The sequence below is a fragment of the Chiloscyllium plagiosum genome, unplaced genomic scaffold (assembly GCF_037043375.1).
Source record: "Chiloscyllium plagiosum isolate Xiang-an unplaced genomic scaffold, Cpla_swu_hap1 HiC_scaffold_4, whole genome shotgun sequence".
In the NCBI taxonomy this organism is placed as follows: domain Eukaryota; kingdom Metazoa; phylum Chordata; class Chondrichthyes; order Orectolobiformes; family Hemiscylliidae; genus Chiloscyllium; species Chiloscyllium plagiosum.
Window position 1 is genome coordinate 9,080,078 of NW_028270142.1, and position 22,154 is coordinate 9,102,231.

Consider the following 22,154-nt stretch of genomic DNA (forward strand, 5'->3'; position numbering starts at 1 on the left):
AATGAGATGGTTGTTCACTTCCCCAGCTTTGCCCTGGAGAGTGGATTTTTTAAAAATTCACTTCAAAGCGAGAGGTGGGGGGGTAGAGGTGGCGCTGTTTGTGTTGAAGTCATCCAGGAGGCGGGTCTGTGATGGATCAGACTCGGGGGATGAAAGGACCAAAGAAAGAAAATGGGGAGGAGATTGGCCAGTGAAGCCAGTCCGTGGATTGACCCAAGCGCCGGGCCAACGGGCGAGATTCCTGTTTGAATCCTGTCGCTAGGCTGGAGTCGACAGACGCAACGCCCAGTGTTTGCTAGGGAACAGCAAGTAACAACTTAAAGCTCTCTCTCTCTCTGTGTGTGTGTGTGTGAGAGAGAGGGACAGCTCTCAGGCTGCTGGCAACTTCAACACCTCAGCAGCAAACCACAAAGTCTTCTCCTCCACAAGTCACATTCCAGGAAACAGCAGCTACCCAGAAAGTTATCTCTTCTCTCCGCCTTGACAATTTTGCTGGTTACAATTCAAAAACAAACATTGTTGCACCGAGACTCCCCCCCCCCCCCTCTTTTCTTACTGATGGCGTCTCAGCAATCTCGAATTCAAACCTACCTGGAGAAGAACAAGATCGGTTCCCTGTTCGAGGTGAGGCTGTTTTCTAATCAAAATCTGAACATGGTACACGGGAGAGCGGGCAGCCGCCCGAGTTTACCCTCGGTGTCATGTGTGAAAAGGTTTATGAAGCGAGTTCCCGAGGGAGTCTTCGATAGGAAATAGTTGATCTGTTGAAATGGGTTGCAATGTCTCGCAAGGTGTCTTTTTGGGGGACACCTTAAGAGGGTATTCTGTTGTCTGAAGTGTTGTTACTTAGGGAGCCAGGTGTTGGAAACGGTTTTTTTGCACTTTGTGACATTAGCTCATGGTTCATAAATTGTACAGAGGTTAAGTATTTTTTGTTGTTGTTGGTTTCTCTCTTCCCCCACCCGCCAAGGCTGTCACGTTAAACTTCCTAAATCCACCTTATGTACAAATTCGCTGTCACAAGTCCAGGCGTCAATGCACTGTTTTGTTAGTGTTTGGGCGGAGGACCCGGTGTTGGACTGGGGTGGACAAAGTTTAAAATTCACAACAAAGCCTGGTGATGTGTAAGTTTATACGTTGTTAGAGTTTGACACCTCCGTAAGACTGAAACTGGACTTTTGAGTGAACCGATGAGCTCTCCTACCTGTCACTACATCTGCAATGGTGCTACTCTCTCGCTAGCTTTTTGACTCTTGTGGTTTCCATTTTGGCTTTAAAACAAACCCCTCAATTTATTTTGGTTACAAATTGTTTTCAATGTGTTTAGAGTGACGCCCCTGGAGCGAGTGGGACTTGAACCTGGACCAGAGGTATGGACACTAACACTGCACTACAAGTGCTGTTCATTTTTGTTTGAGAATAACAGGAAATGTATGTACCTGAAGCCAACATCCAGTGCAGGAAGCATCCCTCTAGTGAAGGAGAATAGGCTTTGGCTGCGTGTTCGCACGTGTTTCAGCAGCAGGACTCTGAGCTGGTACCGTCCACACTGTGACCCTTAAAGGGACACCGCTTTGCTGGTTGTTTCTTTCGGCTTGCATTTGCACAACCTGCCAAAGCTGGGTTGTCATCCTGATGAAATGGAGATCTTTCATTTTGCGCTAAAGATTTGCCAAACGCAGCTTAATTGAAACGACGCCCTTCAATCTCCATGAATCCTCCTGCATTCCAGAGTATTTTCAGAGTCAGCAGACAGCCGCGAAAAATTGCAGCACAGTGTGAACATGCTGTTTTAATAATTAAATGTGCAGGTATGGCCACTTTGCAGAAGCGATACAGCCGAACTGCTGTTTCAAATATTGGATGGTGACTTTTTCCTCCTTTGTTTATGTTTTTCCTTTAATGGCTTTAACAATAGCTGGAAGTTACTCAAGATCTTCCTTTTTAGATGTGTTTTATCATAGAATCCCTACAATGCAGGCCACTCGGTCCATCAAGTGTGCACACACTCTCCCAAGAGTGTCCCACCCAGAGCCCTGCCATTTCCCATGGCCAACCCACCTAGCCTGCACATCCCTGCACACTGTAGGCAGTTTAGTGTGGTTGGTCTATCCTAGCTCGCACAATCTTTGGACTGTGGGAGGAAACCCACACAGACACAGGGAGAACGTGCAAACTCCACACAGACAGTCACCCGAGAGTGGAATCGAACCTGGGTCCCTCCTGCTGTGAGGTAACAGTATTAACCACTGAGCAAGTGTGGTACTATGGAATGAAACCAAAAATGTGGGAGTTAAGAGGCTGAAATTGTTAATTGCCTAATTTTCAGTTTTTATAGCTTAATAAATTTGAATAGCAATTTTAACTTTTGGGTGTCGAACAATTGTGCATTTTTGGAAATGATGGCAATGTTATCAATATTATAAAATGGCATGCAATTAGTAGTAAAGAGAGTACAAGAAAAATGTAGAAATTTTGCAATCTGGTAAAGATTGGAATATGCTTTTCTTGCTCATGAATCAATGATCAATTTTTTTGGTCTGCTGCAGTGTTCTGTGCTTTATTACAAAGATCCTCTGATGTACCTTCTACAACGATGGGGTCATTGGTGAAGAGCTGAAAAATGTGTTGCTGGAAAAGCGCAGCAGGTCAGGCAGCATCCAAGGAGCAGGAGAATCGACGTTTCGGGCATAAGCCCTTCTTCAAGCATGAGGAGGGTGTGCCAAGCAGGCTAAGATAAAAGATAGGGAGGAGGGACTTGGGGGAGAGGCGTTGGGAATGCGATAGGTGGAAGGAGGTTAAGGTGAGGATGATAGGTTGGAGAGGGGGTGGGGGCAGAGAGGTCAGAAAGAAGATTGCAGGTCAAGATGGCGGTGCTGAGTCCGAGGGTTGGAACTGAGATTTGGTGGGGGGAGGGGAAATGAGGAAGCTGGAGAAATCTGCATTCATCCCTTGTGGTTGGAGGGTTCCTAGGTGGAAGATGAGGCGCTCTTCCTCCAGGCGTCGTGTTGCCATGGTCTGGCGATGGAGGAGGCCAAGGACCTGTATGTCCTTGGCGGAGTGGGAGGGGGAGTTAAAGTGTTCAGCAATGGGGTGGTTGGGTTGGTTGGTGCGGGTGTTCCAGAGGTGTTCTTTGAAACGTTCCGTAAGTAGGCAGCCTGCCTCCCCAATGTAGAGGAGGCCACATCGGGTGCAGCAGATGCAGTAAACGATGTATGTGGAGGTGCAGGTGAATTTGTGATGGATATGGAAGGATCCCTTGGGGCCTTTGAGGGAAGTGAGGGGGGAGGGGTGGGCGCAAGTTTTGCATTTCTTGCGGTTGCAGGGGAAGGTGCAGGGAGTCGAGTTTGGGTTGGTGGGGGGTGTGGACCTGACGAGGGAGTCGCGGAGGGAGTGGTCTTTCCGGAACACTGATAGGGGAGGGGAGGGAAGTATATCCTTGGTGGTGGGGTCTGTCTGGAGGTGGCGGAAATGACGAAGGATGATACGATGTATCTGGAGGTTGGTGGGGTGGTAGGTGAGGACCAGTGGGGTTCTGTCCTGGCCTCCTCCATCGCCAGACCATGGCAACATGACGCCTGGAGGAAGAGCGCCTCATCTTCCACCTAGGAACCCTCCAACCACAAGGGATGAATACAGATTTCTCCAGCTTCCTCATTTCCCCTCCCCCTACCTTTTCTCAGTCCCCACCCTCAAACTCAGGACCGCCTTCTTGACCTGCAATCTTCTTCCTGACCTCTCCGCCCGCACCCCCTCTCCGGCCTATCACCCTCACCTTAACCTCCTTCCACCTATCGCATTCCCAACGCCCCTCCCCCAAGTCCCTCCTCCCTACCTTTTATCTTAGCCTGATTGGCACACCTTCCTCATTCCTGAAGAAGGGCTTATGCCCAAAACATCGATTCTCCTGCTCCTTGGATGCTGCCTGACCTGCTGCGCTTTTCCAGCAACACATTTCTCAGCTCTGATCTCCAGCATCTGTAGTCCTCACTTTCTCCTAGTCACTGGTGAATAACCTACCCACACACACACACTTTATCACAATCAATCATAGTTGCAATAAAAATGAACTTCAGTTAACTTGCAATTGCCTATTGTGTCAAATTAGTGTTGTCTATAATGTTGGAGGAAAAACCAGTAAAATTAGTAAATGATGTATACTGGTCCAATTTGTCTTGCTTGCCTCCAAATGGAAGTTCCTGTACATTCATTTTAAGTTTTACTGGTTTTCCCTCTGTCCATCACCATGATGAATATGCTTGCAACATTGAAAATATCCATTCAGAATTGTACAAATTTCGAGTTTTAAAGCAGCGAAGAAGAGTTTTTTTTTGCAGAGTAATGAATGCAATTGTTTAACTTATTTCACGAGATGTTATCTTGTTATATTTCTAGTTAATTTAAAGTAAAGCTAATGTATTTGTGTTTATCAAATATAATATTATGAATGATAAACCAGATCAATGCAGATGGATATCACAAAGAACTAAGTACTGAAGATTTGAAATACAAACAGAAATTAGTGGAGAAACTCAGGTCTGGCAGAAAAAGTTACCATTTTGTATTCAGTGATCATTCCTCAGAATGTTCTGAAGAAGTGTCAGTAGACTCAAAACATTAACTCTGTTTATTTATCTGCAGACCTGCTGAGTTTCTCCAGTATGTTCTCTAACATGCTTATTTGAGAAAATTATTTTATTTTATTAAACAAATTACAAAAACAGTTTACAACAAACAGTTACATTTATAGCTGTATACAGAGAAACAGCAATTTTACAAGGGAGAGGAGCAGCAAAGCCAGGCCCCAAACCCTACCGTTCAAACAGTTTACAGGGACATGAGGACAAATCTCAAATCCCAGTTTCACATATAAAAAATATAAAGAGACATCAACAATGACATTGGTACATTAGACAATACTGTTACATACAAAAGTGCAGGCAATACAGACCCAGCAAGCCCCCGCCCCTCCCACCCTCTGACCACTCTAAGGCAGCCCGCCCCTACCCACCTTCCGGCTCTCGGTCCACCCCATGCCCCTTCCAGTTCTTGGTCCACCCTGACACACCTACACCTTTTGACCACCTCTGGGGCAGCCCGCCCCGGTAAGAATATTTTTTTTCCCCACTGTAACACCAGCCAGCAGAGTCAGTCCCCTAAACTGAGAGGACCTCTGAATCTCCTGGTTATATTATTTTATTAGTTGAAACTTTATTGCTGGAACAGCACAGCACGTCAGGCAGCATCCAGGGAACAGGAGATTCGACGTTTCGGGCACAGGCCCTTCTTCAGGAAGTGCAGACAATACAGACCCAGCAAGCCCCCGCCCCTACCCACCTTCCGGTTCTCGGTCCACCCTGACACACCTTTCGACCACCTCTAAGACAGCCCACCCCAGTACCCGCCCGGGGTGACAGTGGTCAGGACGGCCTACCCACCTTCCGGCTTCACTAACCACCCTCAGCACCTTTCGACCACCTCTGGGGCAGTCTGCCACGGTAAGAAATTTTTTTTTATTTTTTTTTCCCTGTTTGTATTATTTTATTAAACAAATTACAAAAACACAGTTTACAACAAACAGTTACATTTACAGCTGCATACAAGAGACAGCAATTTTACAAGGGAGAGGAGCAGCAAAGCCAGGCCCCAAAACCTACCATTCAAACAGTTTACAGGGACAAGAAATTTTTTTTATTGTGTCGCAGACCACTTTACAACCAATAACTTGCCCCTGAATGCAGCATTACTTTTTATAGGCAAATAAAACAGCCAATTTGGAAACTGTAATTGACCAGAAAATAAATATATTTTAGTTGAGGACTGCTGATCCCTAAAGGACTCTGCTAAAATAAAGTTCTGTTCAAATCACAGCGCAATATAGAAAATATATCTATCTTTCAAAACTTCTTCAAAGACTGAAGAATACGTTGAGTCAAGGTCTCACAAGATATGTTCACAATATTGTGGCAAAAACCTGTTTCATAATTGTATTTTAGCAATTAAACTTTAAAATGTAGACATTTGGAGGCATTTAATTGAAAAGCTGATGGGCAACTCTAAATGCTGTTCAAACAAGTTTGGAATTAATTACGCTTCAAGAAAAAAAATGGAAGTTTCTGTAAAATAGTAATTTGATTCCTTGTAGTCATGTCCCTTGGTACAGTGAAAAGCTTTGTTATGTGAGCTGTACAGACAAATCAATAGTAAGGACATGCTAGATCATGAAGAGTGAGTCACCTTAGGTAACTGTCCGTGTGGAGTTTGCACATTCTTCCTGTGTCTGCGTGGGTTTCCTCTGGGTGCTCCGGTTTCCTCGCACAGTCCAAAGATGTGCAGGTTAGGTGAATTGGCCATGCTAAATTACCCATTGGGTTCATGAATGTGTAGGTGCATAAGTCAGGGGTAAATGTAGAGTAATAGGGTAGGGGGAATGGTAAGAAAAAGTGAGGACTGCAGATGCTGGAGTACCAGAGTTGAAAAATGTGGTGCTGGAAAAACACAGCAGGCCAGGCAGCATCCGAGGAGCAGGAGAATCGACGTTTCGGGCATAAGCCCTTCTTCTTATTGCTGTGGAAATGGAATCTGTGGATGGGAGGTTGGCTTCTGTGATGGTCTGGGCTGTGCACACAGCCTTCTGTAGTTTCGGGTGGTCCTGGGCAGAGCAGTTGCTGTTAAGACCACATTTGTAATGCTTAGGGAGACCATGGGTTTTTATTTAATTTTAAACAGCTTGAAATGGTGTAGCCAGCTCTTTCGGATCAGGACTTTAGGTCTTGATTTTTCAGTAACATCAGAAGCTATTGGGGTCTCAACAGAGTTGGAAGCTTCATAAATGTCTCCTAGCTTGTTATACTCTCTCTCTGAATTTTGTTTTGTGATTCTTTTTTCCCTCCTGGATTGGAGAACTGCATATGAGAATCTGTGTCTAAATTTACTTTTATTTCTGCACGGGGGTGTGTTTATGGGATGTTACTGACTTGGAACAGTGGATTAGTAATTGGTACGATTAAGTTCTGTTAAGTTTTCCAATACAGTTAAATTGTGCTAAACTCCTCTTTCTCTGATTGTATTTTAACTACAGTGTTTAAGTAAATCCCAATTTATTTGTTGAGTAATTTGACCAGTCGCATTGTATCTGGGACAAGCACTTCACCTCTTTGCTTTTCAAAAAAATGTTAGGGTCTAAGCTACGTTAAAATATTTGGAGGGGGGCTGGTCGGCAACATTGTTTGCTGACAGAAGCAGCCAGTTCAGTTTGAGGGGAAAAAAAAAACAAATGTATTTGCAGCTTCCGACGAGAGGGTAGCCTCCAGCTCAGAGTTGGGAGAGCCAAAGAAAATAAATGTTAGTCAGGCCTGCGTTTCAAGTGGAGAAAATATTAATTTTAAATCAAAATGGAAAGGATCTGAGGAAGGGTCACTGGACCTGAATCGGTAACTGATTTCTCTGCACAGATGCTGCCAGGCATGCTGAGCTTTTCCAGCAACTTCTGTTTTTGTGTAAAATATTTCTTTTGTCAGCCACTGCACACTTCCAGTAAGATGGCAGCTGAGCAGGATGTTCCAGACGGAACTCCTCCACTCCACTCCACCCCCCCCACCCCCTGTTCTTTTCCTTCCTTCCTTTTATTTCCCTCCCTCTCTCCTCCCTTCTTTCCCCTCTCTCAGCCTCAGACTCTCAGCCCCATTCTCCGAAGTGGATCAGCAGAGACACTAGTGACCAGCGGCCTAGTGTGGGTAGTGGCCTGGAGTGGAGCATGGTGGCAGCCAGTGGTCAGACCACGTGGAGCCCCCTGTATTGGTCTGCTGCAGAGAGCCCTTGGAGAGAGAATATGATGTTTGGCTTTTTAACTATTTGGTTTTTTTTCTGAACTATGGTCATACTGTGTATAGCTGTAACATTTTTCTTTAATAGAGTCATAGAGAGCTACAGGCCCTTTGACAGAAACTGGTCCATACTGACCAACCTCTGTAACTAAGAATTGTACCTAGGTACCTTTGTACCTAGGATAAATGACAACTTATAAACTTTTCACTGGACTTCTTTAAGTATATGTGGCAATAAAGTTCATTCAATTCAATAAATGCAAGTGAGGTTTGAGCAGGGTTTGGAATTTGAGGGGAAAGGAAGTCAATAGACTTCATCTAGCTTGGAGCTAAAGGTGGAAATGCACAATGGTCCTCATGGGGTCTTCTGACAGAAAGCACTTGGAGTTAGCTCAGGAAGCTGTGGAAAAGCATTAGGTAACTGCTAGTAACATGAGCAAGTAGCTGAGATCTAGAAGCCACAGGGGCACAATGGCTGAGTGGTTAGCACTGCTGCCTCACAGTGCTGGGGACCTGGGTTCAATCTGGTGACTGTGCAAACCCCACGCAGACATTCTCCCCATGTCTGCGCAGGTTTCCTCTGGGTGCTCCAGTTTACTCCCGCAATCCAATGATGTAGAAACTAGGTGGATTGGCAATGCTAAATTTTCTATCGTGTCATGGATGTGTAGGTTAGGTGGGTTAGCTATAGGAAATGCAGGGTTACAGAAATAGGCTAGTGGTTGAGTCTGAGTGGGATATTCTTTGGAGAGTTGGTGTAGACTAATTGGGTTGAAAGGCCTGTTTCCACACTGTGGGGATTTTATCTATCTAATAGATTGATGACTGCTTAATTAAATTGATAATGAAAGGACACACACATAGGATCTTATCTCGGCGAATGATTTGCACTGTATCACAGTGCTCCAGTGATTTCCCCAAGACTCTGGCTTGTTTGGGTAGTCCCTAAAGAATTTAAGGAACCTTCAAGGTTTTGCTGGGTAAGGGGATGCTTGGGGAGGGATTGTGGAAGTCACAAACAGAACTGTGTTTATCGCACTGTGTTTTCCTGAAGAAGGGCTTATGCCCGAAACGTCGATTCTCCTGTTCCTTGGATGCTGCCTGACCTGCTGCACTTTTCCAGCAACACATTTTCAGCTGTGTTTATCGCACACTTAGGGAGTTCAAATCTAGGGGGCACATTGAGGAGAAAGTTTTAATAAAGGGCATGAGGTGCAATTTCTTTTATACAGTGGTGTGTGTGTGGAGTGAGCTACCAGAGGCAGTGGTGGATGCAGGTACAGTTACAATATCTAAAAGACATTTGGAAAAATACATGAATAGGAAAGGATTGGAGGGGTGTGGGACTAGTTTAGTTTGGGAACATGGTTGTTGTGGATAATTGGACTGAAGGGTCTGTTTGCATCCTGTATGACTCTATGACAATATAAAATGAATTAGGACTACTGGATCAATTTCATTCTAAAACAAAACTTTAGATGAAAGCATACCAATCAAATGGTAATGCAGAACTTAACAAATTATTTAAACTGCTTGAAGCCAAATAGTAAGTGTTCGGAAGGCCATGTTTCCAGCTCAGTGGTGAATGAATATTTCTGCATTGACATGGATATTCATCCCAGACTCGAGAACTTGAGGGTATAAAACATACGCCTCAAAACCTTTGTTTTCTTTTGAAGTGAAGATTACGGTGCCTGTAACTTTTAAAAATGCAATTAAAGATTTAGTGTCCAACGGAAAGAACAACAAACCTTCATATTTTGAGTATTTTACTGTAACAAACCAACTTAAATCAACATCAAGTAAACATTACTTCTGTAGGCAACCAATACACTGAACTGAAGGAAAGTTTAATATAACTTAATATTACAAAACAATCCACACAATTTTTACATTGTACCACACTCTGTCAACTTGTAGTCTTAATATCGGACTTCTCCCAAATTTAACACGATCCCTTCCTCCTCCTTCAGCAAGATGAGTCTTCCAGTTTTCATTTAAACCAAGTATTCTTCACTCAAACGTTTGAGTAAATTCAAATAGACTCCCCCATTGTAAGGTTCTGCCTAGATTCTGTAGCCTTTTTCTCAAGGAAAGGTTCCATCCCTCTAATCCTATCATTTGGTGATTCACCAATAAACGGTTGTTATTTCGGTCTGGCTGTTGTTGTCTGAACACCGTGCGTCTGCAGCAATAAGGAGTAGCTGCCCTTTCTGTTTTGTGTCCAGATGTTGAGGCTCAAATTTCAATTTGAGCTTCTCTCCATCAGCAACACACATGATATTTATCTCAGTAGCCAGTTAGTTGAAGATACATCCCTCTTTCTATTCCTCCACTTTTACCTGAAAGTAAACTGTTTAAGCTTAAACTTTAACAATGCACAGCTTTATAAGATAGTTATGAATGGGACATGAACCTGGTTTCCCTTGGATTTAAAACTTTGTCACTGACATATCACGATTTTGCCTTCAGGCTCTCCCCTGACAGATCACTCAATGGAGTTAATGACTGTCCCCTTTTTACCGATAAACTATTTTACTTTCTCGAAGATTGTCTGGGCCTCTCTAAACTGATGCTTTTACGAGGAAAGGCAATTCTTTATCCGTCCCCATTTCTCCCTGTTAGTACCTAAGCTTAACATCTTACATACTTTTAATCTACAGCAGCCTCACTTCTGCCATAACCACAACTTTTTTTTTGTGAGCTAGAAAATATACCATTTCATGGCTGCTATTTTGGCTGCACTTATCCTGAAGGCATTCAACTGGATCTGACAGTTGTCAGCTGTAGTGGAAAATACAGGATAAAGCATTTAACAACAGAATTAGTCGATAATTTAGGGGACCCAGTGGTATTATTGCTGGACTATTAATCCAGACACCTGAGTAAATGTTCTGGGGACCTGTGTTTGAATCTGAGATGGCGAAGTTTCAATTCAAAATAAATCTGGAATTAAGTATCTAATGGTGACCGTGAATCCACGGTTGATTGGGAACCAGATGGCATTTTCCGACAAAGTCCTCCAGGGAAGAAAATCTGCCATCCTTACCTGAGCTGGTTTACATGTTTACTCCAGACCCAAAGCAATGTCTGAACTGTCTTCTGGGCAATTAGGAATGGGTAATCAATGCTGGCCCAGCCAGCAATGCCCACATCCCATAAACAAGCAAAAAATGCAGAGCGATGCCAACAAGATGGGCCTAATTCCTGCACTCAATGAGCTCACCAAAAACACTCTGTTCTCTTGACCTGGCCCCTTAGCTGAGGTGCAGTGGTCTTCAGGTTAAACTCCATCCCTTTCTAATGGGAAAGCAGCCTCTAGTCCCCTCTGTGACTGCAGAAGAAAAATGAAAGTCACCAATCGAGAAACAGCCACTACAATCTCTTCCTGATCTCTGGTTTTGAGCTAACTTATAGCTGGTGCAAAACTGAAACATTTATCATCAATATGAGGGATACCAGTGCTAAGAATTCGCATACCTTCGGGAGTCATAAAATAGAGATCCTTAATACCTGTATTAATCTTTCAGAGATTATCAAGTCTTTCTGAAGTTGATGCAATTTTGTGTTCGAGAGTTAGTCCCAATGGGAACTGACTGGTACTGCTCGGTCATTCAATGTAAAAAACATCTTAGTGTCAGCAAAATCCTTCTGAGGAAGTTAATGTAGATGGATCTTTGAACATGGAACATTAAACTCACTCACTACAATTAAGAAATTTTACTTGCATTATGTAATGCTTTGTACCTTATGAAGGAGGGCAGCATTTTACAGAAGGGGGATTGAATGCTCTGCTGCTGGAAGCATTATTACGAGATGCACCTATGGTGATTGTTATAGCTGGGTTTAATTGCTGAATCCAAAACTTAGCCCTCCCCTGGGGTGGATCCCGGCGTTGGAGAGCTGTCAGTCCATTGGATTACTCTCCGCTTGGCATCAACTGCAGCAGTGACCAAGACTAGGACAAAGAGAACCTTCAGTTCAGAATCCTGGACCCCAGGACCAAGTAAATATGGGGGCGGAGGGCATGGGAAGGAGGTAGGTGTGGCATTGTGGAGAGGAGGTCAGGGAGTTGGGTGATGGCTATGTGGGGGAACATCAGGAGGGAGCAGGCCTTTGAGAAAAGCACCTGACATGGAAAGTGGACTTTGTTTGGGGAAGGTATCCATTATTCCTGCCCAAACAGGGTGAGTTGTTCAGATTTCCACCCTTTCCCCCCCGCCCAACACCACCTCCGCAACCCCGTCCTCTGCACCTTTTGAGGCTGGGTGGCTCCAAAGGGAAGTGAGGATGTCAACTGGGGTGAACGTGGGTGGTCCCATGTTAGTCCTTGCTGAGACCTTGTCAAGTTGCAGTCAGGTCAGGGCTCGGTAGGAGAGTTGTGAGTGTGCTACTCAAAAACCTTATGGACTGTGCCCTGGGCTACATATGACAAACTTTGCCAAGTGTGATGGTGTACCATTAGCCTTGGTCACGTGATTTACAAGGTGCTTGTTTTCAAACTCATGCAGCTAACACATAAATCCCACTTCATCATGGAGTTCATTAGTTCTACTCCATGTTTTTTGGGCTTGTTTTGAAGCTCCTATTGTCAAATTCCATAAAGGAGATCTGATGAAAGTAGCCTACTTAGATATCCAGACTGCTTCTGATTCAGCCCAATGGGAAGCTGGCTAGAAGTACCAGTGTCAGGGATTAATGATTGGTTGATAGAGAATAGGAATAAATAATCCTTTCTGACATTGGCAGGCTGTGACCAGTGGGGCACTGTGAGGATCTAGACTTGGGCTCCCGATGGTCACAAAAAAAGTCATTGATTTCAAGATGGGGATCAATACAATATTTCTGAAGCTCTGGATGATGTGAGATTAAGTGTAGAATGTGTGTGATGAGAAAAATGTAAACTGACTACAAGAATATTTGAGAAACGCATGACAGATGGAATACAGAGTGGAAAAATGTTGAGGTTATTCACCTTGGTCTGTGGAAGAGAAGGGCTGCGTGCTGCTTTAAATGGTAAGAGGTTATAAAATGTAGATGGACAAAGGATCCTCCACATCCTTATTGAAGGCTAACATTCAGGCACTGCAAGCCATTGGGAAGGTGAATGGAATGTTAGCTTGTATAGCATGAATGGTGAAGTCTTGCTTTACTTGTATGAAAGCTTGTTTACCAGGAGTACTGTGTGGAGATTTGGTCTCTTAATTTTCAGAAATACTATTGCCATTGATGGCAAAGGCTCACTTGTTCCCAGGCTACTGAGACTATACTATCAAGGGAGATTGGGCAAACCAGGCTTATATTCTCTAGAGTTTGATGAATGATAGATGATCTCATTGAAACTTGTAAAACACTTAAAGGACTAGACAGGGTAGATCCAGGTAAGACAATTTCTGTGATTGGGAAGACTGAGACCAATCTAAATTAAGGAGGTGCCCATTTAGAATCAAGATGAGATTTACTTTTTACTCAGAGGGTAGTGAACCTCTGGAATTTCACAAGCCAATTTGAGCCAATTTCCTGTTTATCGTGAATGTAATGTTATTTTCCCACACTGGCTGAGATAACCATGAAGGACTCTTGTCTCAACATTTCCCTCTTTCCTGAGGCAAGTCATCAACAGTCATAGAATCCCTACAATGTGGAAACAGGCCCTTCAGCCCAACAAGTCCACAGCGACCCTCCCAGACCCATTCTCTTAACCTATGACCCTACATTTCCCATGGCTGATGCACCTAATCTACATATCCCTTAACACTCTGGGCAATTTAGCACAGCCAATTCACCTAACCTATACATCATTGGATTGTGGGAGGAAACCCACACAGACACAGGGAGAATGTGCAAACTCCACACAGATAGTCTGCCCGAGACTAGAATCGAACCTGGGTCCCTGGCACTGTGAGCTGCAGTGCTAACCACTGAGCCATCAAGTCATGTCTCTCTAATGACAGCAGCACTGTGGTCTGGTAGGACTATCATGACTTTATACCCTTCAAGCTTCAGCACCCAATCCTGGTCAACAAGCAGTCAACTGTCTATTTTGGCTGTCTGATTTGACTTATTTACTTCATTGCACATTATCAATTCCATTACTTCATAAATCCTACACACATTCAGAACTAGTTTTTAGTTATTTTTCTTTTTTGTTATCTTTGTAACATCGTAGCTTTTTTTGGCTTATTCCAAGTTGTCTACCAGTCTTTTGACCCTCTTTTCCACTCTGACCTTGTCTGTACTCTTTCATATGCCACATCTTCCCACATTTGATCCCGTGCCCTCACTATTTAGTTTTAAAACCCTCTCTATACGTCTCAAGTTATGCAGCTATATGAACACTAGCCCCGGTATGTTTCAGGTGTAAGCTGGCCCAACAGTCTTGCCCCCACTTAACCCAGTCCTGGTACCTGTGCCCCTGAACCCACACCAGTCTTTGAGCTACTTTTTAATCTCTGTGATTTGATATCACCATAGCTAATTTGCAAGCAGCTCCAGAGCCTAGCTGTTGTGGTGGTGGGTTGGCACGGTGACTGAGTGGTTAGTGCTGCTGCCTCACAGTGCCAGGGACCTGGGTTTCATTCCAGCCTTGATTGACCGTGTCAGTGTCGAGTTTGCACATTCTCCGTGTGCTCTGGTTTCCTCCCACAGTCCCAAGATGTGCAGGTCAGGTGAATTGGCCAGGGGTAAATGTAAAGTAATAGGGTAACGGAAAGGGTCTGGGTGGGATACTCTTTGGAGGGTCAGCGTGGACTTGTTGGACTGAAGGGGCCAGTTTCCACGCTGTAGGGATTCTATGATTTGATTCTACATCAATATGGAATATAAAAGCACCCTTGGAAATGCAGGAAATTCCCAGCTATAACTGAAGTCTCTAGAAGGCTGGTAACGAGTTGAAAGTAGTGCAGTTTACATAAAATTAGTTGGTTGTAGTTATCTTTTCCTGAGGATGGGAGATTTCAAGATTAGGGGCCATGTTTTTAAAGGAAGAGGAGAGACATTTAAAAAAAAAGACATGAAGGGCCAATTTTTTACACACAGGGTGGTTTGAATGTGGAATGAACTTCCTGCTGATGTGGTCATAGTTATAACGTTTAAAAGACTTTTGTATAAGTACATGAATAGGAAAGGTCTGGAGGGATATGGACCAGGAGCAGGCAGGTGGGACTCGTTTAGTTTGGAATTATGTTCGGCGTGGACAGGTCGGAGCGAAGGGTCTGTTTCTGTTCTGTATGACTCTGACTCTATGACTATCACTTTTAGGAGATTTTCATTTGTGTTCATAATAAGGAAATGGCTTATGAATGTTTTAGGAAATGCCCTTAACTGGTAGAGGATTGGATTCAGTTCCACTTTTTCTTGGACCCCAAACCCATCTTCCTCCTGCTCGAAGTGTGTGCACACAGCAAACTTCAGTTTGCTAATATGATTAAAATGGACAATTTGACCCAGCCAGATAGAAGAATACTGCTCTTTTAATTAATTGTCTCACGTTTGGATTCCAATAGTGCTGCATAAAAAGCAAATGTCAGTCATGTGTTTGCTCATTCAATTGACAGCCAGCGTGATTATTCAATGCATTCCTTTTCATTGCCTGAAGCTCATGAGGTTAAATCACTTGAATTTCTCCCTTCACCAAAGCATTTATGAAGCTGCTCGACATCAATCCTTATCAAGTTACAGTTCCTTCTCCTGACTTTGTGAGGTTGTGTTATAAATGGCTATTCACTTCCTTTAAAAAAATCTTCGAATTTACCAGCACATACTTTCCATGTTTCATGTGTTCTTTTTTTTTAAAAATTATTTATAAGTGATCTTGAATTAGGATGATATATTTCCATACCATATTATGTTAACTGTACAAAAGGAAAGCATTCAGAGCATGTATGTAATTTCCATTGGCATTCACATTCTAAAACAGTATTCCTGATTTTATGAAGCAAATAACTGGGGATGTGAAAAAGCAAAAACAGAAATTGCTGGAGAATGCGTTTAATGGCATAGATTTGATGGCTCACGTCTGTACTGTATGATAGTACGAAACTCAGCAGGTCTGACCCCGCACTGGGTTGGAATGTTAACTCTATTTTCTCTCCACAAATGCTGCCAGACCTGTTGAATTTCTCCAAGTTTTCTAAGCCTGATTTATGATGCGTTTTGATTGGCAGATATAGGGCACAATGTTGCAATGCGCAGCTTGGTTAAGGTAAAAAGACAAGGTCTCGCAGTGTAAACTCTATCGTTGTTCAAATTCGAAAGTTAGCACCTGAACACCTGAAAGCCATATGCACAATTGTGAAAGCCAAATTATTATTCCTGGACTGTGGTATTGCACTAACTGAGTGTTTACCGCTGTGTGTATTCCTTTGTTTTACCAGACTGTTCTACAAAAATGTTGCTAATGAACTGCAGTGTTTTTTTTTAAACCATGTGCTGCTGCATTGCAAGGTTCAACCAAAGCTGATGATGCCAAAGCTCAGTCAGTTTCAAACTTCTGAATTAATAGGAAGGGGGAGGACAATTCCGAGGAATCCTCAATCTGTTTGCCAGGTGTTGTTTTCAGAACATCATCTCAACAGTTATTAACACCATGTAACATTTCACTCCTGGCTCCTGCTCTGTCCCTCTGCAATAAACCATCATCCTCTGACACTTGCGCAATCACCTTACTCCCATCTCAACACACAACTTGTAGCATATTTGTTATATCTGCTTAACACATGCAGATACTGTCAGTACAGCGTTAATATAATGACATTACTTCACAGAAACTGAAAGATGATCTGTGCTGTATAGTTTCAGGATGGTGCCCAGAAAAATAAATTTAAAAATGTTTGTGAACCTAATTGATTTTGAAATAAATATTCAAGCTGAAGAAAAGTGAAATCAGTTTTTTAAAAACAATCAATGGGTAGTTTGTCGAAATACAACGTAATTGAAGTACGAAATTAAGAGTCTGACCACCCTCTCTATAGGAGAAAGGGAGGACTGCAGATGCTGGAGACCAGAGTTGAAACGTGTGTTGCTGGAAAAGCGCAGCAGGCCAGTCAGCATCCAAGGAGCAGGAGAATCGACGTTTTGGGCATAAGCCCTTCTTCAGGAATTCCAGCACCACACTTTTCAATACCCCTCTCCATATCCTTTACCCAGTCCTACACTGAAAGGCCCTGTCATAACACTGGCTTCTTTCAGCACAAACGACACCTTCTCACCAGATCGTGGTCCCCATTGTCAGCTTTTCTTCCTTCCTGGCCTACATCAACCATCTCTTTATCTGTGCAACCTCCAATACTCCCTCCACCCGACCTCTCGTCCTCTATCCCTGGGCTTCTGTCGCCACTTATCCACTCATTTGTTCCACCACCCCCCCCCCCCCCCCCCATGTCAGCATATGTACCACATTGCCGTAGCTACTGTCAGTTCTGAAGGAGGAGTTTTGTGTTAACTGTATTTCTCTCTCTCCATCAATGCTACCAGACCTGCTGAGTTTCTGCAGCAATTTCTGTTTGTGACAGTCCTGGTCTCAAGGTGGGTTAGCCACATGTTAATCCTGTTGTAAGTCTCTGTGGTTCACACTGCCTTTTGCGTATAGTCTCTTGCAGTGAATGCAAGATGGTTAAAATTTGCCTTCTGTGGATATCAGGGAGCTCTGGGTTAAGTGTGGTGAAATGTCCAGGTTCACAGCTGAAAATCATCAATGGTCTTTTACTCTCTCACTGATTTGTCTCCTATCTGAAACCTGACTAACGTTTGGATGTTGTATATAATTTAAACATGGTGTTGTACAACATCCTTTTCAGTAATAACCTGCCATAGGATGACTGTGGATGTGCATGGTTCCAAAATTAGTTTCTTGGTAATCTAAACACATCCACGGAATATTGATCAATGCAATTCGTTAAAATTTGCACTTATATGCTTGAATGTATAAATGTTGAATGCCATTTCAGACGTGAATGGGAATATTGAGGCAAAATCACGAAGGGAGATATTAAGTCTGGTACCTAAAGCTTGAATAGTAATAGCCCCTTGGTGTGGAGATCCTGAATTGATTGTGATATAAGCAAGTGCCCCAGCTTTGTGCTGCCCACGCATCATTGATTTCTCCTCGCAAGAAACACAAACAAAGTCCATTGGCTGCATGTAGCAGCAAAGCTGAAAGACAATCCTAGTACTACACAAAGCCAGCCTGTGCTGCTTAAAGTGGTGGTGACTGGAACATGCTCTCAAGCAGTCACAGAGTAAGTTATTCCATGTTCTTGGAAATATTGTGCAATTTCTCAGTGTAAGCAAGATGGTTCCGAATTGTTGTGCCAGAGGTCTGAAAGAAGGAGACTTGCTTTGTACCCAGACAGCAAGAAATCAATAATGTGGGGATGTGTGATTGGAGTGCAGTTTAGGATCAGTTGTAGTTCTGAATGAAAAGGGACATCATTCAGGATTATGATTAGATTAGATTCTACAGTGTGGAAACAAGCCCCTTCAGCCCAACCAACTCTCCGAAGAGTAACCAACCCAGACTAATGCATCTAACACTATGGGCAATTTAGCATGGCCAATTCACCTGAATTGCACATCTTTGGACTGTGGGAGGAAACCGGAGCACCCGGGGGAAACCCAAGCAGACACGGGGAGAATGTGCAAACGCCACACAGACAGTCACTCGAGGCTGGAATCAAACTTGGGACTCTGGTGCTGTGAGGCAGCTGTGCTAACCACTGAGCCACCATGCCGTAGATAATTCAACAATTATGTTGAAATAATTTGGCTTACGTTGATGAAGACTTATATAACAGCTTTGAATAGTGAAAAGGCTGACTTAAGTGCATGGGAAAAAGTGAGGACAGCAGATGCTGGAGATCAGAATCGAGAGTGTAGTGCTGGAAAAGCACAGCCGGTCAGGCAGCATCTAAGGAGCAGGAGAGTCAACGTTTCGAGCATAAGCTCTTCATCAGGAATGCTTACTACTGCCTGAATTCTTTGGATCATGGGTGAAGGTGTAATGAGGGGTAGAAACAAAGAAAATTTGAAGACTTAATAGGACTTTTTTTGACCAAATATCTTCCTTTTATTTTTGAACAAAATTCATTCACTTTCATTGACCTTTCCTTCATTTCCCCTAATCTGTTTCTCCAGAAGTGTATAGTTGTTTGAGAGTCAATATAAATATGTTTCTGTAAATGGTTTTCTGCAATTTAATGTGTTTATTTTAATCTCCCTGACACAAGGAGAACATGCAAACTCCACCCAATCGGTCATCCAAGGCTAGAATCAAACCCAGGTTCCCTGGCACTGTGAGAAAGCAATGATACTGTGCCACCAATCCACCAGTCAAACTGGTTTCTAAGTTTCAGAACAAGAACAAAATCAGATTATTTTTAAAATGTGTGCTTTTGTATTGGCTTCCATGTGTGGGAGCCAGTTTAAGCCAGATGCTGCAGGGTTTAATTCAGATTTCCTGCAGTGGGTGATGTAAACATTTCCAAACAATTCTTATAAGTGCTGCTTTAAGAAGTTGATGCAGGGCCATTTGTTAAAAGTTACATATTTCAAAGTATTAAAGTGCTACAAATGATTAAATTGAGTATTACATAACTCTCGTGAAACTAAAATAATTATAATTAAAGTAGCTTCAATAAGTCTAAGGACCACTGAGAGCATAATCATTTGGTTTATAAGTTCCTGGCAAGATGAAAGAGAGGGTGGGTCTGACACCAGAGGCTATGAAGCCAATCAGGAACATTATTTCAGCTTTACGGAACTCAATCAATTGTAAGATTTGCTCCTTCAGGGTAATGTTGTTCTATTTTAATTCGTGAATGCAGGCTTACTGAGTTGTGCCAGCAGAGATTTTAAGTTTAAATTGAATATATACAATCGACAAAGTTAATACAATTGCTAATTCTGAAGTAGGGTCACTGAATCCAAAATGTTAACTTTGGTTTCTCCATACCAATGCTGCCAACTGAGCTTTTTCAGCAATTTCTGTTTATTGTTTCTGATTTCCAGCATCTGCAGTTCTTTTTGAGTTATTTTTGCACCATCAAGGGACTGTGCCACTCCTGAGGTGAGGACTTGTTGCTGATCCCTAACCGCCCTGGAGAAGGTGGTGATGAGCTGTCCTGTTGGACTGCTGCATTGCTTGGGTTTTTGGAACACCCACAATGATGTGGAGAAGGGAGCTCCACGATTTTGCCCCCGCAACAGTGAAGGAAAAGTGATTATAATTCCAAGTCAGGATGATGTGTAGCTTGGAGCAGAACTTGTAAATGGTGATGTTACTGTGTATCTTCTGCCCTTGTCCTTTCGAGATGAAGGAGACTATGACCTTGAGAGGTGCTGTCTACAGAACCTTGCTGAGATATTGCACTGTGTCTTACAAGTGGTACACATTGCTGTTACTGTGCATCCAGGGAGTGAATGTTGAAGGTGGTGAATTTGGTGCCAGTCTAATGGGCTGCTTTGTCCTGGATGGTGTCCAGTTTCTTGAACATTGTTGGAGCTGCATCCAACCAGGAAGGTGGAATATTCTATCACATTCCTGACTTGTGCCTTGTAGATGATGGAGTTACATGGGGGACACAAGAGATGAGGTAATCACCACAGGTATTCTAACCTCTGACCTGCTCATGTAGTCACAGGATATGTAAGGCTGATCCAGTTTCAATCAAATAAGTGGTGCTGTAGGACAAAAATCTTAATTCAGTCAGAGATGTACAGCACAGAAACAGATCCTGCGGTCCAATTCGATCATGCCACACAGATTCATAGAGTCATAGAGTCAGAGAGATGTTTAGATTAGATTAGATTAGATTACTTACAGTGTGGAAACAGGCCCTTCGGCCCAACAAGTCCACACCGACCCGCCGATGCGCAACCCACACCATACCCCTACATTTATCCTTTACCTAACACTACGGGCAATTTAGCATGGTCAATTCACCTGACCTGCACATCTTTGGACTGTGGGAGGAAACCGGAGCACCCGGAGGAAACTCACGCAGACACGGGGAGAATGTGCAAACTCCACACAGTCAGTCGCCTGAGGCGGGAATTGAACCCGGGTCTCTGGCGCTGTGAGGCAGCAGTGCTAACCACTGTGCCACCATGCAGCATGGAAACAGACCCTTCGGTCCAACCTGTCCATGCCGACCAAATAACCCAACCCAATCTAGTCCCACCTGCCAGCACCCGCCCCATATCCCTCCAAACCCTTCCTATTCATATACCCATCCAAATGCCTCTTAAATATTGCAATTGTACCAGCCTCCACCACATCCTCTGGCAGCTCATTCCATACACGTACCACCCTCTGCATGAAAAAGTTTCCCCTTATGTCTCTTTTATATCTTTCCCCTCTCACCCTAAACCTATGCCCTCTTGTTCTGGACTCCCTGACCCCAGGGAAAAGACTTTGTCTATTTATCCCATCCATGCCCCTCATAATTTTGTAAACTCAACCATTCCTATTCATGTACCCATCTAGATGCCTTGAAAATGTTATTGTACCAGCCTCCCCCACCTCCAAAAGCATAAACAAAATGATTACTGATTTGTTTTGCATAAAAGAATGACTGTCTTTCCTAACACAGTCAATGTGCAATAACTGTCTGGTTCATGGTAATCCCAAGGATATTAATAATGGGGAATTCAGCAGTGGTGATATAATTGAATGAATGTTGAGGGACAATGGTTAGAATCTCTCTTGTTGGAGATGGTCGTTGTCTGATGCTTCTGTGGCATCAACGTTATTTGCTGCTTGTCAGCTGATGATTGCAGGAAAACCAATGGCTTAGTTTGGAACAAATGGCAAGGTGTGAGTTTATCGTTATAGGTTCGAGAAGATTGCCTGTATGTGTCTGCAGCTGGAAGTCAGCACTCGAATTGGTCTGTAACTTGCCTTCCACTTGCATACCTGAGGCACATGCTTCGGGGGATCTGCTGAAATATAAAGCAATCAGCTGGTTTAATTCTCCCCAACTTCGCTGTGCACAATATTTTCTAATTAACATGGCGATTTTATTACACACCACTGGAGCAGGTGGGACTTGAATCTGGGTCTCCTGAATCAGAGGTAGGCACACTACCACAAGAATCCTCATTATGCACAACGCCAATAAATGTTGCTCGTCTGCATGTCATTACCCATTAGCAATGTACAATGAATAAAGGAGCTCGCTTGAATCAGGTGGGAGGTGGATCAATCTTGGTAAATTGAGGCTATTTGTTGTCAATGAGGACCAGGTGTATGTTTAAGTACCGACTGAACAGCACACAATGTGGATATTTGGGAATCTTGTGTGTACTGGTAGTGTCCCTATCTCTGAACCA

At 43.4% G+C, this 22,154-nt stretch overlaps 1 protein-coding gene across 1 annotated transcript in view; it reads left to right on the top strand.

Annotated features, from left to right (window-relative positions):
- The first annotated feature begins 212 nt into the window (after positions 1-212).
- cunh8orf34 (chromosome unknown C8orf34 homolog) overlaps positions 213-22,154 on the top strand; it is a 398,588-nt gene continuing 376,646 nt past the window's right edge. The window contains exon 1 of the mRNA XM_043689235.2: positions 213-624. Coding sequence (XP_043545170.2) covers positions 559-624 — 66 coding nt within the window. The 5' untranslated portion in view covers positions 213-558. The remainder of the gene's footprint in view (positions 625-22,154) is intronic.